At 38.6% G+C, this 17,421-nt stretch overlaps 2 protein-coding genes across 3 annotated transcripts in view; both read left to right on the plus strand.

Moving 5' to 3' along the window:
- The first annotated feature begins 56 nt into the window (after positions 1-56).
- rxylt1 (ribitol xylosyltransferase 1) lies at positions 57-13,003 on the plus strand. The gene is made up of 6 exons (XM_088340983.1): positions 57-269; positions 363-545; positions 3,665-3,767; positions 3,852-4,166; positions 7,088-7,258; positions 10,751-13,003. Exons 1-6 carry the CDS (start codon positions 125-127, stop codon positions 11,151-11,153), a joined length of 1,320 nt encoding a protein of 439 aa, XP_088197109.1. The 5' UTR covers positions 57-124; the 3' UTR covers positions 11,154-13,003.
- Positions 13,004-15,849: 2,846 nt separating this feature from the next.
- Positions 15,850-17,421, plus strand: part of srgap1a (SLIT-ROBO Rho GTPase activating protein 1a) — a 94,250-nt gene continuing 92,678 nt past the window's right edge. For both annotated transcript variants that reach the window (XM_088340984.1, XM_088340985.1), the window contains exon 1: positions 15,850-16,358. In XM_088340984.1, coding sequence (XP_088197110.1) covers positions 16,295-16,358 — 64 coding nt within the window. In that variant the 5' untranslated portion in view covers positions 15,850-16,294. The remainder of the gene's footprint in view (positions 16,359-17,421) is intronic.

Genomic DNA, 17,421 nt, shown 5'->3' on the forward strand with positions numbered 1-17,421 from the left:
AACGAACACAATTTGAAACAGGCACATCTGCGGACAGCATTCCTTGTGATGTAAACAAGGGCCCTCTCAATAAAATGGAAGTGTGAGATAAATAATGGTAACATGAGCGACAATCGAACGGAAAATGAAATTTCCAAAGCGAAAGTGTTTTCTTCTTATCATTTTTGCCTACGTTGCGTTTTCGTTATACGCGGCGTACAATGTGTTTTTTAGCAATAAAGTCATATCCCGCGTTCACAGGGTGGATAAGAAAGAATCGAGACCATCTGGTATGGTTTCTCTAACAAAAGCAATCGAATTTTAGTTGCCTAAATGTGTTAAATTGAATTACATTGAATGAAATAAAACTGTTTGGCTTGCAGGGGGTGTTCGAGATGGTGGCGCTGCTCCATTCATTGGGGAGTGGAATCCGTGGGAGGATGAACAGGTGGAATACAACTCAGCATTGAATAAGAAGAGAGAGGCTTTCAAACAACATATGGCACAAATCGAAAAGAACAAACCCAAAAGATACAAGGTTCAAATTTGGGGTAAAGCAGCCATAGGTGAGTCCTGACGTTATTTGCCCTCACCCTTCAATACTAAGGCGCCAGTGCTAAGCACAATATTTGCATCTTTTATTTATATCCAGAATGATTATTGTTATCAGATTTATTGTTACTGTTATTTTTAGGATATTGTTACTCCTGTGATTGTTGTTATTATTATTTCATGGTGTTTCAAAAGTCTTGGGCCATGGGCGTAACTAGCCCCTTTTGGAGGGACCTCGAGCACCCCCTTTTGCAACTAAAGCACCCCCCAAAAATATATAATAGTGGTACCTCTACTTACTAATGTCTCTACTTACGTAAGTTTCAGGTTAAGAAGTACCTGAACGGGAAAATATTGCCTGTAGTTACGAAGGCGTTTTCAGGATACGGAATCAAAAGTACGCGCTGTTGTTAGCTGCTCCAGGAGTTTTTCCCTAACGTAAACAAACTGGCTGCGTGTATCCCAGCATGCTCTTCGTGTCATCGTCATAGTTCAGAGTTCAGAGACGAGGAGGAGGAAGAATTCTCGCAAGATGACATGGTGGAGGACGTACCCATCTAGCCTACATTAAAGACATCCTTGCAAAATTCCACGAAGTCTCGGAATTTGTGGGAAAGAATCATCCAGAAAAAGTGTTTACAAGAAGGAATATCGCTCATAATGATGTGTGCCTCGATGCGTTTCCGACGGCTTGTCAAAAGCCGGCACAAGCAGACGTTATTTGATCAGTTTTTCAGGAAACGCCAGGCAGAAAGGTAAATTAATATTTTAATTATTTCCTTTATTCTTTGTTTTTCTAAATGATCTGCTTCTCGTTTTATATTTATTAGAATAGAATATACCTTTATTGTCATTGTTACAAAATGGGTTGAACATATTGTGACAACGAAATTGGACGTGGCACTCCAGGTTCACATTTAACAGTGCGGTAATCAAATTTTAACATGTATTTGTTTTATGTCCTGATGCTCTTTTATGAATTATCAAAAAAATATATATCATACTGTACTTTTGTGGGGCTTGGAATGGATTAGCGCGTTTACGTTCAAAATGCGTCTCTACTTGGGAAGTTTTCAGGTTACGAAACTACTCCGAAAACGATTTAGGCTTGTAAGTAGAGGTACTACTGTATTTTTGAAAATCAATTTTCCACAATAAAGGGCAGGGTTGCCTTAAACACGATTAAAAATGGCATGATAAAATAATTTTTAAAAAGGCAAAACAAAACTCATGGAAAGTAATGTTTCATTGTACGTGTCTTGTTTGATCTGCGCCTGCGCGAGCCTGATGTGTATGTTGAGTCTGCGTAAAATAGGAAATAAACAAACAGTAAAGATCCCAGAAATTTAACATTTTTTTCTTTATCCATATTTTTAAAACTATTCTGATGTTTATTAAAAGATCAAAAAAATACAAATGTAAACAGTGCAGTGTCACAAATACTTCACTGTCTTGAAATGGTTCAGACCAATTTGATTCCTAGCACCGCCCTTGCCCCCCTTCCTCTCCTCTTTGGCTTGGCTACTGTCACTTGCGGCATATGGGTGGAGTCTGTGGCGCCCCGATGTATTGCGGTGAGAGAATGTTATACATTGGTTTTGTTGAACAACTATTTTACCACCTGGTACCATGATTTTGTCATGTCAACAGATATTAGTCAAGTTATTGACAGGTATGCAACCCTCTAGGTCATCTTAATCTTAATGTGAATTTCCCTATGAGGTTGAATAAAGTGTCTGTTTGTCTGTGTCTATATATCTAATCACAGTTTAATCCACAAAGTTTAGGGTGGAATTTTAAATTGAGAATTGAATGCATCTTTGTCTAATAAATTCTATGCTTTTTCTTCTGTATATGTGTGTGTGTACTCCAATAGAAATAAATGAGTAAAAACTAAGCATGGCGTAATGCTTGTTTTTCTGCTAACCACAAAGTGTAATGTCTTGTTTACAAATGGAAAGTGACACTCCTCAACAGTGTTTAATGATCCTAAATCACTTTAAGACAAATTCAAAAAGTTTTTTTTACCCAGTCAAACACTCTGGGAGTCTGCGTGCTCTGCACCCCCAAAGCTCTAAACCTAAAATCGCCCCTGACTAGGGCATATTTTGATATTCAATATCTCGGTAACAATTCAAGATATGAAAACACGTGGTGAAATCAGATAGCTTGTAGTCTAAATTTTTACATCAAATGTTCGATGTGAGCACCATTGGTCACACAACAGTGTACACACACATTATGCTGATTGACAAACTCAGCTTCTGTTATTTATACCTTCATCCCATCCACGTCTCTTGGAATTGGGGGCGTATGGGCCAATTCTTTCACAAATACCCACAAAAACAGAGAGATCTGGAAACTTCAGTGGCCAGGACATGAGAAGTGATCATTATGCCCAGACCATTCAATCCATCTGTCTGACAGTGTTGAGTTCAGAAACTGTCTTGCCCTGAGGCTCCAGTGTGGTAGTGTGGATGAGCTGAAGGCACGAATATCAGAAGCCATTGCAACCACTGACAATTCAATGCTGTGACGCGTTTAGCAAGAATTTAACTGTTAACTCTACATTTAACATTTTTGAACATGTAAAAACTAAGATAACAAGCTTTCTGAATTTACTAGATGTGTTTTTTTATTCTTAATAGTTTCAGAGATATTCAATGTCAAAATGTGCCCAAGTGTTTCAGAACACCCGGTACATATAATTATTATTTTCTTAGTTACTATTGCATACAACCTCAGCCAATTGCTCCAGTTCATTATGATTGCACTTTCTCATATCAAGCAATAGATAGATAGATAGATAGATAGATAGATAGATGCAGCACATACCTCCTCACAGCAAGACATATTATGTAAAATTAAAAACCAACATAATTTGTGTAAACAACTTTATTTCATTTACCAAATTAACAACACAAACTATTATTTCAGCATCGATCTTAGTTCATTCCTCACTTGCAGTAAATTTTGTGTTGCGTACTATACGTAGCAGGATATATATTAAAAAAAAGCCTTCTACAAAAATTGTTATGAGGAGTACACGATTTTAAAGGATCAAAACATGTATAAGATACCGGTAAAACATAGATATTGACAGGTTTGTTATTACCATATTTTCCCTGACCAGGACTTTATCTTTGGGAACATGTAATGGAGGGACCGCTAAATCCAACTGACAAGATTGCACAATGGAGAGAGGGTGAGCTCCAATCAAGCAAAACTGATTTCAGGTAATAATTCTCCAATATATTTTTTCCCCCTTCAAAACATAATAGAATTATAACTTTCAATACATTTTTCCCCAACATTTTTAGTTTTTACACAGGGCCTGCTGTAATCCAGGGTCATGTCCCGATGGATATGAACAGCCTGGTTCTTGTATTAAATGGCCGTGAGCAGCAGAAGGTGGCTTATTCGACACGCTGGTTGGAGCATGTCAGAGCTCTTGTTCAATCCCACACAGTATCTCATGTTGCGGTTGTCCTTCTTGGTGATGAACACTGCAACAATGACTGGATTGGGCCATACTTAAAGAGACATGGGGGCTTTGTGGAGCTGCTCTTTTTAGTGTATGATAGCCCTTGGGTCAATGATCGAGATATCTTCCAGTGGCCACTCGGTGTTGCCACGTAAGTTATTTTTTAATGTCTCTTTTTTCATAGTGTCTGAATAATTTTCATTGTATCAATATGTATGTGTAATTAAATAAATTGAAAAAAAAACAAATCAAACAAAATATTACTTCTTGAAAGGAAACTAGGTGAAAAAGTAAACCATCTGTTGTTTATTGCGCTCATCCTTGTTTGGGTTATGATAAAGTTGGTTTTATTTCTATCATTTTGTGCTTTAAAACCAACTTTGTACTTTCCAGAGCATACTGAACAAAAAAACAGTCAAGTCTACACCATTGGTTTTAGAGTTCAATTAACCAAACTGTTTGGAAATGTTATGGAAATGAAGTTAGCTGTACAAAACTCTTGCAAATCTAAAGAGAAAATGCCAACTCTATTCAGCTAGATACCCAATATATGTAAGGTGTAACATTCCCTAAAAGATTTCATATTGATTCACTTTTTTGTTCTGATTGAATTGTCTTAGAATTATTTTACTGACATTTGACAAAGTCTGATTGCAAATTGGGTAATCATTTTGACTACCTTTTCGAACCTGTTTTACTTGTTTTGTGAAAATGACAGAATAGTTCCCAAGAATTAGAATTGTCTTTATCATCATTGATATCAACGTTGTAAAGTACTATCAGGATGAATAGCCGGAAAAAAAAAAATTACAACATAGTGCAGAGAAAATCTACTAATGTTATTAATAATGCAATGAAAAATAGTGCATTCTAACAATAGTGCAATGAAATGAAGATAAGTGCAATAACATTCAGCAGCAGAAAAAAATATAATTCACAAAGTAATATATATATATATATATATGAATTATATATATATATATATATATATATATATATATATATATATATAAACGGTATTTTAACACCCTGCTATTTCTCCCACTTAGAAATCATGGAGGGGTCTGAAATTTTTCATCATAGTTGCACTTCAACTGTGAGAGAGACAAACTAAAAAGAAAAATCCAGAAATCACCATGACTGATTTTTTTAAAGATTTATTTGTGTGATACAGCTGCAAATACGTATTTGAACACCTGTGTATGATTTAGAATTCTGATCCTAAAGGACCTGTTAGTTTGCCCATTAAAAGTCCACCTGCACTCCATGTATCATCCTGAATCATATGCACCTGTTTGAGGTTGCTAGCTGCACAAAGACACCTGTCCACCTCATTCAATTAGTAGGACTTTACCTTGTAACATGGCGAAGACCTAAGAGCTGTCCAAGGACACCAGAGACAAAATGTTACACCTCCACAAGTCTGGAAAGGGCTACGGAGCAATTGCCAAGCAGCTTGAAAAAAGTCCACTGCTGGAGCAATCATTAGAAAATGGAAGAAGCTGAACGTGACGGTCAGTCTCAATCGGAGTGGCGCCCCATGTAAGATTTCATCTCGTGGGGTCTCAATGATTCTAAGAAAGGTGATGAACCAGCCCTGAACTACACAACAGGAGTTGGTCAAGGACCTGAAAAGAGCTGGGACCACCGTTTCCAAGGTTATTGTAGGTAATACACTAAGACGTCATGGTTTAAAATCATGCATGACACGAAAAGTTCCCCTGCTTAAACCAGCACATGTCAAGGCCCATCTTAAGTTTCCATATGACCATTTGGATGATACAAAAGAGTCATGGGAGAAGGTTTTGTGGTCAGATGAGACTAAAATAGAACTTTTTGGTCATAATTCCACTAAGCGATTTTGAAGGAAGAAGAATGAAGAGTACAATCCGAAGAACATCATCCCTACTGTGAAGTGTGGGGGTGGTAGCATCATGCTCAGGGTGTGTTTTTCTGAACATGGGGCAGGACGAGTGCACTGCATTGAAGATGGGATAACTGGGGCAGTGTATTGTGAGATTTTGGGGAACAACCTCCTTCCGTCACTCAGAGCATTGATAATGGGTCGTGGCTGGGTCTTTCAACACGACAACAACCCTAAGCACACAGCCAGGAAAACCAAGGAGTGGCTCCTAAGAAGCATATTAAGGTTCTAGCATGGTTCAACCAGTCTCCAGACCTGAACCCAATCGAAAATCTTTTTAAGGGGCTCAAACTACGTGTTTCTCAGCAACAGTCCAGAAACCTGACTGATCTAGAGAGGATATGTGTCAAGGAGTGGGCCAAGATCCCCTCTGCAGTGTGTGCAAAGCTGGTGAAAGACTACAGGAAACGTTTGACCTCTGTTATAGCAAACAAAGGCTACTGTACCAAATATTATCATTCATTTTCTCAGGTGTTCAAATACTTATTTGCAGCTATATAACACAAATACATTGTTAAAAAAAAACATGCATTGTGATTTCTCGATGTTTCTTTTTAATTTATCTCTCTCACAGTGGACATGCACCTACGATGAAAATTTCAGACGCCTCCATGATCTCTAAGCAGGAGAAATAGCTAAATAGCAGGGTGTTCAAATACCTATTTCCTTCACTGTATATATATATATATATATATATATATATATATATATATATATATATATATATATATATATATATATATGAGAGAGAGAGAGAGAGAAATTTCACAGTGTTATTTGACAACAACAACATTTAAATAGACCCAAAATTGTCTTAAGATATGTTTTCACAGTTTTGTGCATCCGTTTAAAAAAAATGCGATAACGGTATATTTGTTGAAAATGTTTAAATTATGCGCGCTGTAGCTCGGAAACCCCTGTGCCCACTGGGATACGATTTAAGAGTTCAAGTTATCACTATTATCAATAAGTATACTAATTGGTGTTTCAATCAAAATAGGCTAGCTTTAAATGTCAAGATTTTGGGGTAACTATTTGTCATGGAATAATACTGCCGGTAAGGTGGTAAAAGAATGAAAGGTGTAAAAATGCCTTTAAGTATCTAAGGTAGAGACTTATCATTTACTGTGTTCATTTGTTCTTTTCAGATACAGACAGTTTCCCCTGGTCAAGCCCAATGCTGAGATGATCACTTCGAACAGGCCACATATTTGCAACTTCCTGGGGACTGTTTACAAAAATTCTTCTCGGGAAACACTTAGGCAGGTTTTGAAACAATCTGTCTTGGGGAAAGACTGCATCACATCTTTCAGAGAGAAGTAAGTAGTATTTACAAACTAAAATGGTACTATTAACCTATTGTAGCAGTAAAAGAAGCATACACACTAGATCACAAACATATTAGAGCATGGCAGCTGAGAGGACAGTTAGTGGAATCAGCTGACCCAATAGCTATACAGATTTTGTGTATTTTTCTTCTTCTGCGTGTTCATTTAATTGTGAGTAGTGAGGAAGTTGTTTTTTTCTTTTTTAAATAAAAGCTGAGAGATGAGCAGTTCCTTTGAAGGTTTTATTAACAGAATATTCTGGGCATAAATAAGCTATAGGCTATCGCTGTGGGAATTTGCAAATATCAAGAATTGGGTCAGGGGTGGCGAACACGTGGCTCTATAGCCGCATGCGGCTCTTGGCCAATAAGAATGCGTCTTGTTGCCTCATCATATTTTCTATATACTGTGGCTCTTTGCCTTGTCTCATGTTTAGTTTTTTTTGTGTGTGTATTGAGGGTGGACACTTTCCTTGAAATCAACACAAGAACAATACTTGTTGTATTGTAAGGAGAGGAGTGTGTTATGAGAAATAATATGTTTTTAATTTTGTGTGTGTTTGTGCGTGTCTGTCTGTCATGGCAGGTCAGTGCGTGGTGTGGCTCTTTGTGTCAAACTTGTTCGCCACTCCTGAATTAGGTGGTTTACCATCATTTTCATTTAAAAAGAGCAGCAGAAATGCTGATTATTAAGGCTGTACAGTGGAACCTCAGTTTTCATTGCTCTCAGTTCGAACGAATCGGAGTCCGACCAAAAATTTAGAGAAATTCTTGCTTTGCTGTTCGAACGCCGGGGTAGATGTTTCACATCACATTTTTTTACTCCTTTTAATTTTCTCAGGTGCAATTGCACCTCCAATACACTAGGGGACGTCCGAGATTAAACAAATGTGTTCCAAATGGGCCGAGTTACAGAATTTCACCACACCAATGAAGCTGCAGCCACCAGAGTCATCATGACTTTAATGACACTGTCATGAACCACTTCCGCAAAGTGCTAAAAAGAATGCAGAAGCAAGTGTCATTGGATAGATATTTTAAGACAAAGGAACATCCTGTACCCAGTCATCCGTAGCAAAGAGATTTGAACGTGTGAGCACCCCTCAGACAGAAGAGCTCCCCAAAGTTTTTATGGAAGGGTACTCTCCTTCCAAACAATAATTTTCCTTCCTCCTCCATCTGCGCCTTCTGCTGACCACCACAAAGGTAAAAAATCCTATTCATAATTCTTTTCTTTATTCTTTTTTTTTTTTTACACGTTCATGTTAGCGTAATTAGCGAGATTTTGGGGAACAACCTCTTTGGTACGGAAGATTACGCTAACGCGAACATACGATTAGCCTGGGTTACATTTATGTTATTTGTGTCTTAAAGGTAAACAAAGGTAAACATTCAGGGTGTTGGAACGGATTAAAACGATTTACATTATTTGTAATGGGAAAAATGATTCCTGTGTTCGAACAAATCGCTTTTCGAACAGGGTTCTGGAACGGATTATGGTCGGTAAATGGTTTTCTGTGCTGTGTTGTGCAGTGAGCAATGGCGTTTGTAGCAGGGACGAAGGTTTTCAGAGTCTGTGTTTTTTTTGCCGTACCTAGACACAGCGCCTTTTAATGTTGAATTCATGTTCATGTTTCGTCTCGTAATGACGTTTAACACTTGCTGTGCGAGGTACAACGCTTTCGAGGCATAATGCACAAAATGGCACGGTCATTTTTTCCACAAAGCCCCAGTCATCTGTCCACGCTGGCTGGAAAGAAAAAGAGATTTTCGCTCGAGGAGCCGTCATGATTCGTTCATTTATCGCGTGCGTGTGTTTCGTTGGCTGGGCGCGGCGCAGACATGCACTCACACACGAAACAGAAAAGGAGGGGCGCTAAACATGGCGCGCAACTGAAACTGTCTGAATTTCAGGTAAATGCGCTTTAAAAAAAAATCATCATTTTGCTGTCCGCTCGCGTGCCACTGGTTAACCCCTTGCGTGCCACTGCTGGTCATAGGTTGCCGACCCCTGACATAGTTAAACATAAAAGGGTCCCACAGTTGAATGGAGTACTCTTCTACTGACGATTGCCTAGTCATCCTTCGGGCAATCTTGCGCAAGCCGCTCAACCTTTGCTCGGGGAAATCAACCATATTCCGTTAACAGAGATAGGAGGACTTTGCTTGATGTGATGTTTTTCTTGAGCTGAAATGTATGTTTCCTGTCTTTCGTCGTGTATTCCACTCAAAGAAGTAACGTGATTGCCCCTAAAATAGCTCTTAAGGCCAATTCTGACTGCAAAATAAAATTACAACTTGATAAATAAAGAAGTTATAAATTAAGCAATTATGTCAACATGACTAAATATGGGCAGTGACATATTTCAATATTACAACATTTCCTCTTGAACCAGCATATAGCAACTGTTGACAAAGGTAATATTCGTTATTTTTAATTGCACCATCAGGGGCGTAATTGATCATTAAAAGAATAAAAGTTGTATCTTGCTATTGTCGTTTGCATTTGTTCTAACTGCTGCATGATTTTCACTGGTTGTTAACAGTCTGTTCCATTTGATGTAGTAATCCTACTCTAAGTATTAAACAAGATATCAGTTTCAAAAATTAGCAACAATGTTGTAATCTCAAGTGCGTGCACTGTATAAGTGTACTACATGCTTTATCCCTTGCCTATAAAATAATGTAACAGCCTGACAATTTGTATCATTTCTTTGTAAATGAAGTTGAGGAGAGACTGAAAAGTGATAAGTACTTTACAAGTATTTGATCCAATTCATTTAAAAGCCACTTTGATTTAAAATTTAATTTTGCCTTTTAATGAGGACAATCTAGTAATAATGCGATTATTTAGAAAGAAAGAAAAAATAACCTGTAATTTTCAAATTATGCCCAAAGTCATCCATCCCACTCTAGCCCTGGGCTCTGGCATTATCATTGTTTCATAGATTTAATCAAATGTGGTTTGGCGCCTCAGCCGTGTCCTGGAAAAAGACCCAGCAGCGCCATTGTGAGAACCGCAAAAACGTTTATTGGGGTCCTCGTCACACCCTTCTTGGACATCTAAAACTCCCGCCTCACCCGCAAGGCCACCAGGACTGCAGTTGACCCCTCTCACTCATCTGACACCCTCTTCAACCTGCGGTCATAAGGGAAACGACTTCAGTCCCTCAGAGCCAGAACCAGCAAGCTAAAGGACAGCTTCTTCCATCAGGCTTTCAGGACTCTGAAACAATATAATCTGTGCTGTATTTGTGCATGTATCATATTTGACAAAGTTGAGTTGAGAAGTTGAGTTAACGTTGAGTTGAGAAGTTGAGTTGAGTTGAGCTTGTTTCAGTCATTGCATTCTATTAGTTCACAACTAGATGACACAAAATATTTTATCTTAAAATCTATGAAATTAAGATTTACCTAATTCTATCTGGCTAACATAAATGCATTATTCATTCCTTCCTTTCTTTTGCTTCCTCTGCACCTATAGGTGGCTTCCCCAGGAGACAGCGGAAAGTCTTAACCACTATCAAACCGCCCTGGTCCAGAGTGAGCTCACTCTTTGCCCTGTGGGTGTGAATGCTGAAGCCTACCGTATCTACGAGGCCTGTTCTTATGGCTCAGTGCCAGTTGTAGAAGACGTACTGATGCCAAGGACCTGCGCGGCCGGCCCTAGCTCTCCACTGCGTCTTCTGAAAGCGGCAGGAGCACCCTTCATCTTTGTCAGTGATTGGCGGGAGCTTCCTGCTATTTTGGAGAGGGAAAGAGGAATGAGCCAGGAGCAAAGAGTTGACCGGCGGAGAAGATTGCTGGAGTGGTATGCCACTTTCCGTCAGCAGATGAAGGAGAGATTCACTGAGGTCATAGAAGAAAACTTTTTCAAAAGTGGCTAGTTGTGATGCTTGATATTGATATGAGACAATTATTTCATGTTTTTTGTAAAGAGTGGAAAACTGTGATTGCGTTTTAGTCACGTAAACCTGGTAATGGTATTTTGTTATGTATGGTTTAACACAGTGGCACTCAAACTATGGCCTGCCTCTATGTTTCGCCAGCCCCCTAAACCAGGGGTGTCCAAACTTTTCAGAAAGCGGGACAGATTCGGTTAGCTGAAAATGTGTGAGGGCTGACTTTTCAGCCTAGCATTCTTTAAACAGTCTTTAATAAATTCGCCCTTCGTTAAAGGTTTGCAGTGCTTGGCGATCAGTGTCCTGACCTTGCAGCTCGCTTTGTAGCATTTACATTTGACTCGCAGGGTCTAATAAAAAAGCACTGCTGTGCGGTTAAAACAGCTTCACTTTTTTGCTGTGATTTTGGGGGAATGTATTTTATACTGTGGTCAACATTACTGGCGGGCCACATATTATCCATTTTATGAGAAAGGCCACGGACTAGTAAATCTTTGACCATGGGCTGTAATATTTCCCTGGGCCGGATTTTGGACATTCCTTCCCTAAACAGTACCAGAGAGCATTTTGACCCTTTTTTTGTTACCGAAAAAAGAACTCAACAACTCGGTGCACATTTTTGGTTGTAATGGGATTTGACCCGGGGCCATAACTTACCGTTGTACTATCATTGATATATTGTGTTCTATCTCATTATAACACCATATTTACGATACTAGAGACAAATGTTCATTTTGTTTTACATTGTAAGTGACAAATTTATCGTAATTGTAACAAGTGTGAAATGCACAACAAAATTGTAATTAGTTTATTATACCCTCAGTCAAATTAATATAATGATGATGAGATAAAATCTACTGCCTTTTCACAAGTCATCTGTAAAACTCGCGGTCCAGTGTTCTGACAACCAAGCTGACCTGTTAAGACTGCACGGCCCAACGGAAAGTTTATATACCGTTGACTTTTTTTTCTGTGAAGAATCCACAGAGTGTTATTTGTTTATTATTTATTTTAAAAATAGTGTTATTTATTTTCTGACTTTTGTTCTGTGAGGTATGCAGAAGAGTTTTTAATTATAGCTTTATGTAAAACAATATTTCTGCCTATGTCACGCATTTTCTTTTAAAAACTGACCCCGGCCCCTCGTCAAAGAAGACAGAAGATATATGACCCTCACAGGAAATAGTTTGGGGACCCCTGGTTTAACGGAATGATGTTTCTGTATGTTGTGGGTTGAGATCCTCTGGTTTACTTTGTCGTTGATATTTAAATGTTGACAGTAATTGATTGTCCAGTTCTATAGATTTCATAGAGAATGATGTTTCCACAACATTTTGTATCTGTAAAAAAAGGTTTATTTAATGACAAGGAACAAAACGTGCTGAAACTAATGTGCTTTTGTTTTTTTGTAAAAGGTGAATATTTTCTATTATGTGTACAAAGTGGATCTTTTTAAATTGCACGCATTTTTTCCCATGTACTCATTTTGTTGCAATGTTGCATGGATATATTTTCTCTGTCATGTTTGTATACATTTCATACGGACATACTTTTCATTTAATAAGGCGTCTTGTACAGCAAAGATTGTTTGGTACAGGGCAACATTGTATCCTGAAGATGGCGCTTGGATACAGTTCATGTAGCATAAGAGTTTGGATTTTAACACCATTGAATGCGCGAACTGTTACTAGTGTATTACTATTTGATGAACGCATGTCTACCTCATTTTCTTCCTGGTGTGCTTTTGTTCAGCTATTTTGTATTAAGTTGGGCGCGTTGTGCTGATTTGTGTTATGTTTTGTATAGCCTATGATTAAAGTTTTGTCAAATCACGATCTTTGGGAATATACTTTTTAAAGGGGCAGTGTGTATTTTTGAACGACTCCTTGCGGTAAACATAATAAATGCAAAAACCTTTTATACTATCAGTATGAAAACATACATATTTATATTACGACCGTTTAAAATTGATACTTGGATAAATCTGGAGGGCGATGGTGCTTTACATGACACAAACTAATGGCGGCAGCCAATAATCAGAGGGAAGAAGAAATGCAATTGTAAGGCCAAGCCACCAGAGAGCTGTGTTTTTATGCAGACTTATTTATTTTTCTTCATTTAAAGCAGTGCTTCTCTATTATTTTCTGTTATTCCCCACCTCGGAAGAAGAAATCCTCTCGCGCCACCGAGGATCAATCTTTTTTAAGTGATCACGTAATGTTGGTGGGGACAAAACACAGATTGCTTAATACTGATGGTGACGCGTCACCTTCGTCCATGCCAAATCTATGCCTTTTGGCAATTTTTTATTGAAAAAAACTCAAGCCCCTTATTAGCATGATTTGGTTGTAATGTCTTTTAGTGACAACCTAATTTATTTGTCTTTGTGCCTTCCGCTGCCAACATTTTTAAAATAAAATGTTTTCTCATCTCACTCCAAAGTCATAGTTAAGTGAAGACTTCTGATTGTCTTTTTACCCTGACTCTCTTCGCCTGTCTCCTCATCCGTGTTAAATATTTTATTTCATCGGGTAAATTGAGGGCCTGCTATACCTTATGTCTATACTTCATACTAAATGCTTATGCTCTGTGCTTAATGTACTGTGTGCAGACTAAATGTAAACAAAACACCCAAAATGCCACTGCCCCTAGTGTACTGGAGGTGTGATTGCACTTATTCTGGGAAAATTGAGAACCACTGATTTAGTATGGGGTCTATCACGGTGTTTTTGCCGGGGCACACAAGTGTGATGAGATAGAAATGTAGAAAAAAACTAACGACAGATCAAAAATCCGAAATAAAAGCAGAAATATTGATTGAAGTACATTACTTAATACAGTTACATACACTTACTTCCTGAGCCACGGTGACCGCAAATGATAGAAAAACTTTACACTGTCAATTTAAGCTTTAAAAAGACTTGTAGTTCCGCAAATTAATTTGTATACATTTTTGACGGACTTTGTTCATCGAAAAAATTTTAATGAAAAAAAAGTGTTCCTAGGCTGATTAAAAGGTTGAAAAACACCGGTCCATCAAGTCAAACTGTCATAAAAACAGGTAACAATTGCAAGCATTTGCAAACATTTCACCCAAAACTCCAGGGTTTTGGGTGAAAAATGCAAAGATTTTTAAGGATTTCAAGCACCCAGGAACGCGTTCTTTTGTAACGCGTTAGTCCAGGGGTCAGCAACCTTTTCAGTGCGGAGTGCCACTTTCAAATTTCCTTGTAAATCAGTGTGCCACACTAAGATTAATGACTCGCACAACATTTTTTTAATATCCAACAGAGCTGTCATTTTACACCAGTCCAAATATACAACATGGATAGACATTTTAATCGTATAACTCAGTGTTTTTCAACCCTTTTTGAACCAAGGTACACTTTTATTTATAAAAAAAGTTCCGTGGCACACTGTCCGTCGAAAATGTTTGAAAATGAAGTCATGTCAAATATTTCACTGTACTACCTCATAAGCAAAATAATAGTTTATAAAAAGAAGAAAATAATACTTAAAATAAAAAAGAATTATATGCTTTATGTTTTTTTTTACAGTACAATCTTAAACCGCTTTGTTAAACAAATTAAGTTATAAAATGTACTGTGCTACCTCAGGAGCAGATAATTAGTACATAAAAAGTACATAAAAATCTACTGCCACCTACTAATATGGATGACTATTACAGTTCTTTGTCTGAAGAGTGCAAAAATACTGAATAAATTTTTGGAAAGATAAAATTCCAGCGGAAACACTGGTATAACTGACCTATTTATCTTCCACTACTCTTGTTCATCGTTTAACTAAAGTATGAATGTGAACAACATGTGGAAAGGCCTGTAGCCATTCTGAGTTCAACTTTTTACCACAAGAATTAACCAGAATCAACCATTCTTCATCAACTATAAACTACAATCAAAAAACAAGTAATATGGTCAGCTGCTATACCATTCATCAATGATATCTTGTTGCAGAAAATATCAAAACTTGAAATAACAGCAGCAATACAGAACACACACACGCTTCTTTAAAATATTCGCCATCAGTAAATGGTTTTCTGTGCAGTGAGCAATTTGTTAGATAGCTTCAGTGGTGGTGTTTTCAGCAGTGACAAAGGTTTTTAGGGTCTGTGTTTGTTTGGCGTATCTGGACACAGCGCGTTTTAATGTCTCTGTCTTGAATTTATGTTAATGTTTCGTCTCATAATGACGTTTAACACTTGATGCGCGAGGTACAATGCTCTCGGGGCATAATGCACAAAACAGCACGGTCATTTTTTCCACAAAGCCCCAGTCATCTGTCCACGCTGGCTGGAGAGAGCGCCATTTTTTCGCTCGAGGGGCCGTCATGTTTCGTTCATTTATCGCGCACGTGTGTTTCATTGGCTGGGTCTCTCCCTCTCTCTCTCTCTGCGAGGCGCCGGGCAAACTCACGCTGAAAAACACACTTAAGGCCTAACGTAAATCCTTTACACAACATGGCGCGCCAACTGAAGATGTCTAAATTTCAGGTAAATGCGCTTAAAAAAACCCAAAACATTATTTTTTGGCCGTGCGCTGGCACGCGTGCCATAGGTTGCCGACCCCTGCGTTAGTCCCACAACATGTTCAGAACCCCACCACCACCCCTGCCCCCACCTTCCCCTAGTGTACTGCAGTTGGCCTGCCTACTTGTATCCCTCTCGAGCAAGCCGACGAGAGTTAGTGGGGGAGAAACCTTCCAGGGAAAACGATAAAGGGGGGAGGCATTTGCGTGTGTTCTCACTAACCCCTGAAACTGGACGTACACTCGAATTCGTGTCGACTTTTCTACGCGTTGCTAACTGCGGATGATGCTCCTCAACGGAGCGTCTAAAAACTTGCCCGACTGTTGTCCTTTTCGTTCCCGTGGTAGCGAGAGGCTGTCCTGGGACTTTTGCGGATCTATTGGTCGGAATCGGATTTCGCCTCGCCAGCCCAGTTAAGAAGGAAGATTATCAATGGAGAAGTAATCGTTTTCTCCTGGGAACTTAATCATTTAGCTGTGTGCTCTTTCCTGCTTTGCTTTGGGATGGTTTCCTTGTGTTTCACCCACGCCTGAAAGGGCAGTTTTAAATTATATTATTTTACCAGCAAAAAGGATTTAAGATGTCTTCGCTGAGGTTTAAAAAAGATAAAGAAATAATCGCGGACTACGAGAGTCAAGTGAAAGGTAAGTAACTGGGATATTTGTTTCGGTCTGTAATGCTCTGTTTAACGGGAGCCCTGGAAAAAAATTGCGGCCAAGCTAGTTCATCAGTCTGGCATTAGCTAGGGGTTTCAAAAGTTTGGAATGTACGACCCCCATTTGTGTTTTTAACATCTACGTGACCACTACCAACAGGTGTCTTATGACTAAGTATTAGACAGGGAAGCGTTAAAATCAGAGTGGTCTACCGTGCATCTACAGAATAAATGAGAAGCCTTCTTTAAAGTCCCCCCGCCCCCCGACTCGTGTATCTATCTCCGCAAAAATGGCCAAGCATTTCAAACATAGTACACTTAATACAGTACTTAAAGGGACACTGTGTAATATTTGACCACTAGACTTCACTGTACATTGTAGTGCAGGGGCGTCCAGACCTTTCAGAACGCGGGCCAGATTTTGTAAGCTAGAAATGTGTAAGGGCTGACTATTCCGCCGGGCATTCTTTAAACAGTCTTTAATAAATTCACCCAACGTGAAAGCTCTTCTGTGCTTGGCGATTAGTGCCGCCACCTCGTAGCTCGCCTTTGTAACATTTTCATTTGACTTGCAGGCTTTGTGAAAAAGTGATGCTGTGCCGCTAAATCAGCTTCTAGTTTTTTCACCTTTTCACAGTGTTCGTTTCTAGTTGGCTTTTTGTAGTCAGCATGTTTCGTCTGGCAGTGCCTCTTGATACCATATTCTTTGAAAACATCCACAGTCGCTTGGCGAACTAGGCAAACGCAGTTGTTTCGGATTTTGGTGAAAAAATACTCCAATTTGCACTTGTCCTGAGAGCCGCGGCCCTCACAGTTAATTTTTCTTTTTTTTATTAACAGTCGCCATGTCGGAAATTCATACCTGTAACCTCAACAGCTCCATGCCCTTACAAAATGGTGTATTTTCCCTTGCAAAATAATCTTACACCATATTTTTTTTTCCAAACTTATTCGTTTATGTAGTTTAACATGTGATATTGTATATGTGTTTCGTTATATCATATATATTGTTAATCAACATTTTGTTGTGAGATACTGAGTTGCTCGACATG

This window comes from Urocampus carinirostris, chromosome 7 (genome assembly GCF_059441175.1).
Source record: "Urocampus carinirostris isolate Australia breed hairy pipefish chromosome 7, RoL_Ucar_1.0, whole genome shotgun sequence".
NCBI classification, from domain to species: Eukaryota; Metazoa; Chordata; class Actinopteri; order Syngnathiformes; family Syngnathidae; genus Urocampus; species Urocampus carinirostris.

Coding starts and splice junctions, on each gene's coding strand:
- rxylt1 (XM_088340983.1), top strand. CDS start 125: ATGAAATTTCCAAAGCGAAAGTGTTTTCTTCTTATCATTTTTGCCTAC. Junction 270..362: donor GAAAGAATCGAGACCATCTG/GTATGGTTTCTC, acceptor TTTGGCTTGCAG/GGGGTGTTCGAGATGGTGGC. Junction 3,768..3,851: donor TCAAGCAAAACTGATTTCAG/GTAATAATTCTC, acceptor CAACATTTTTAG/TTTTTACACAGGGCCTGCTG.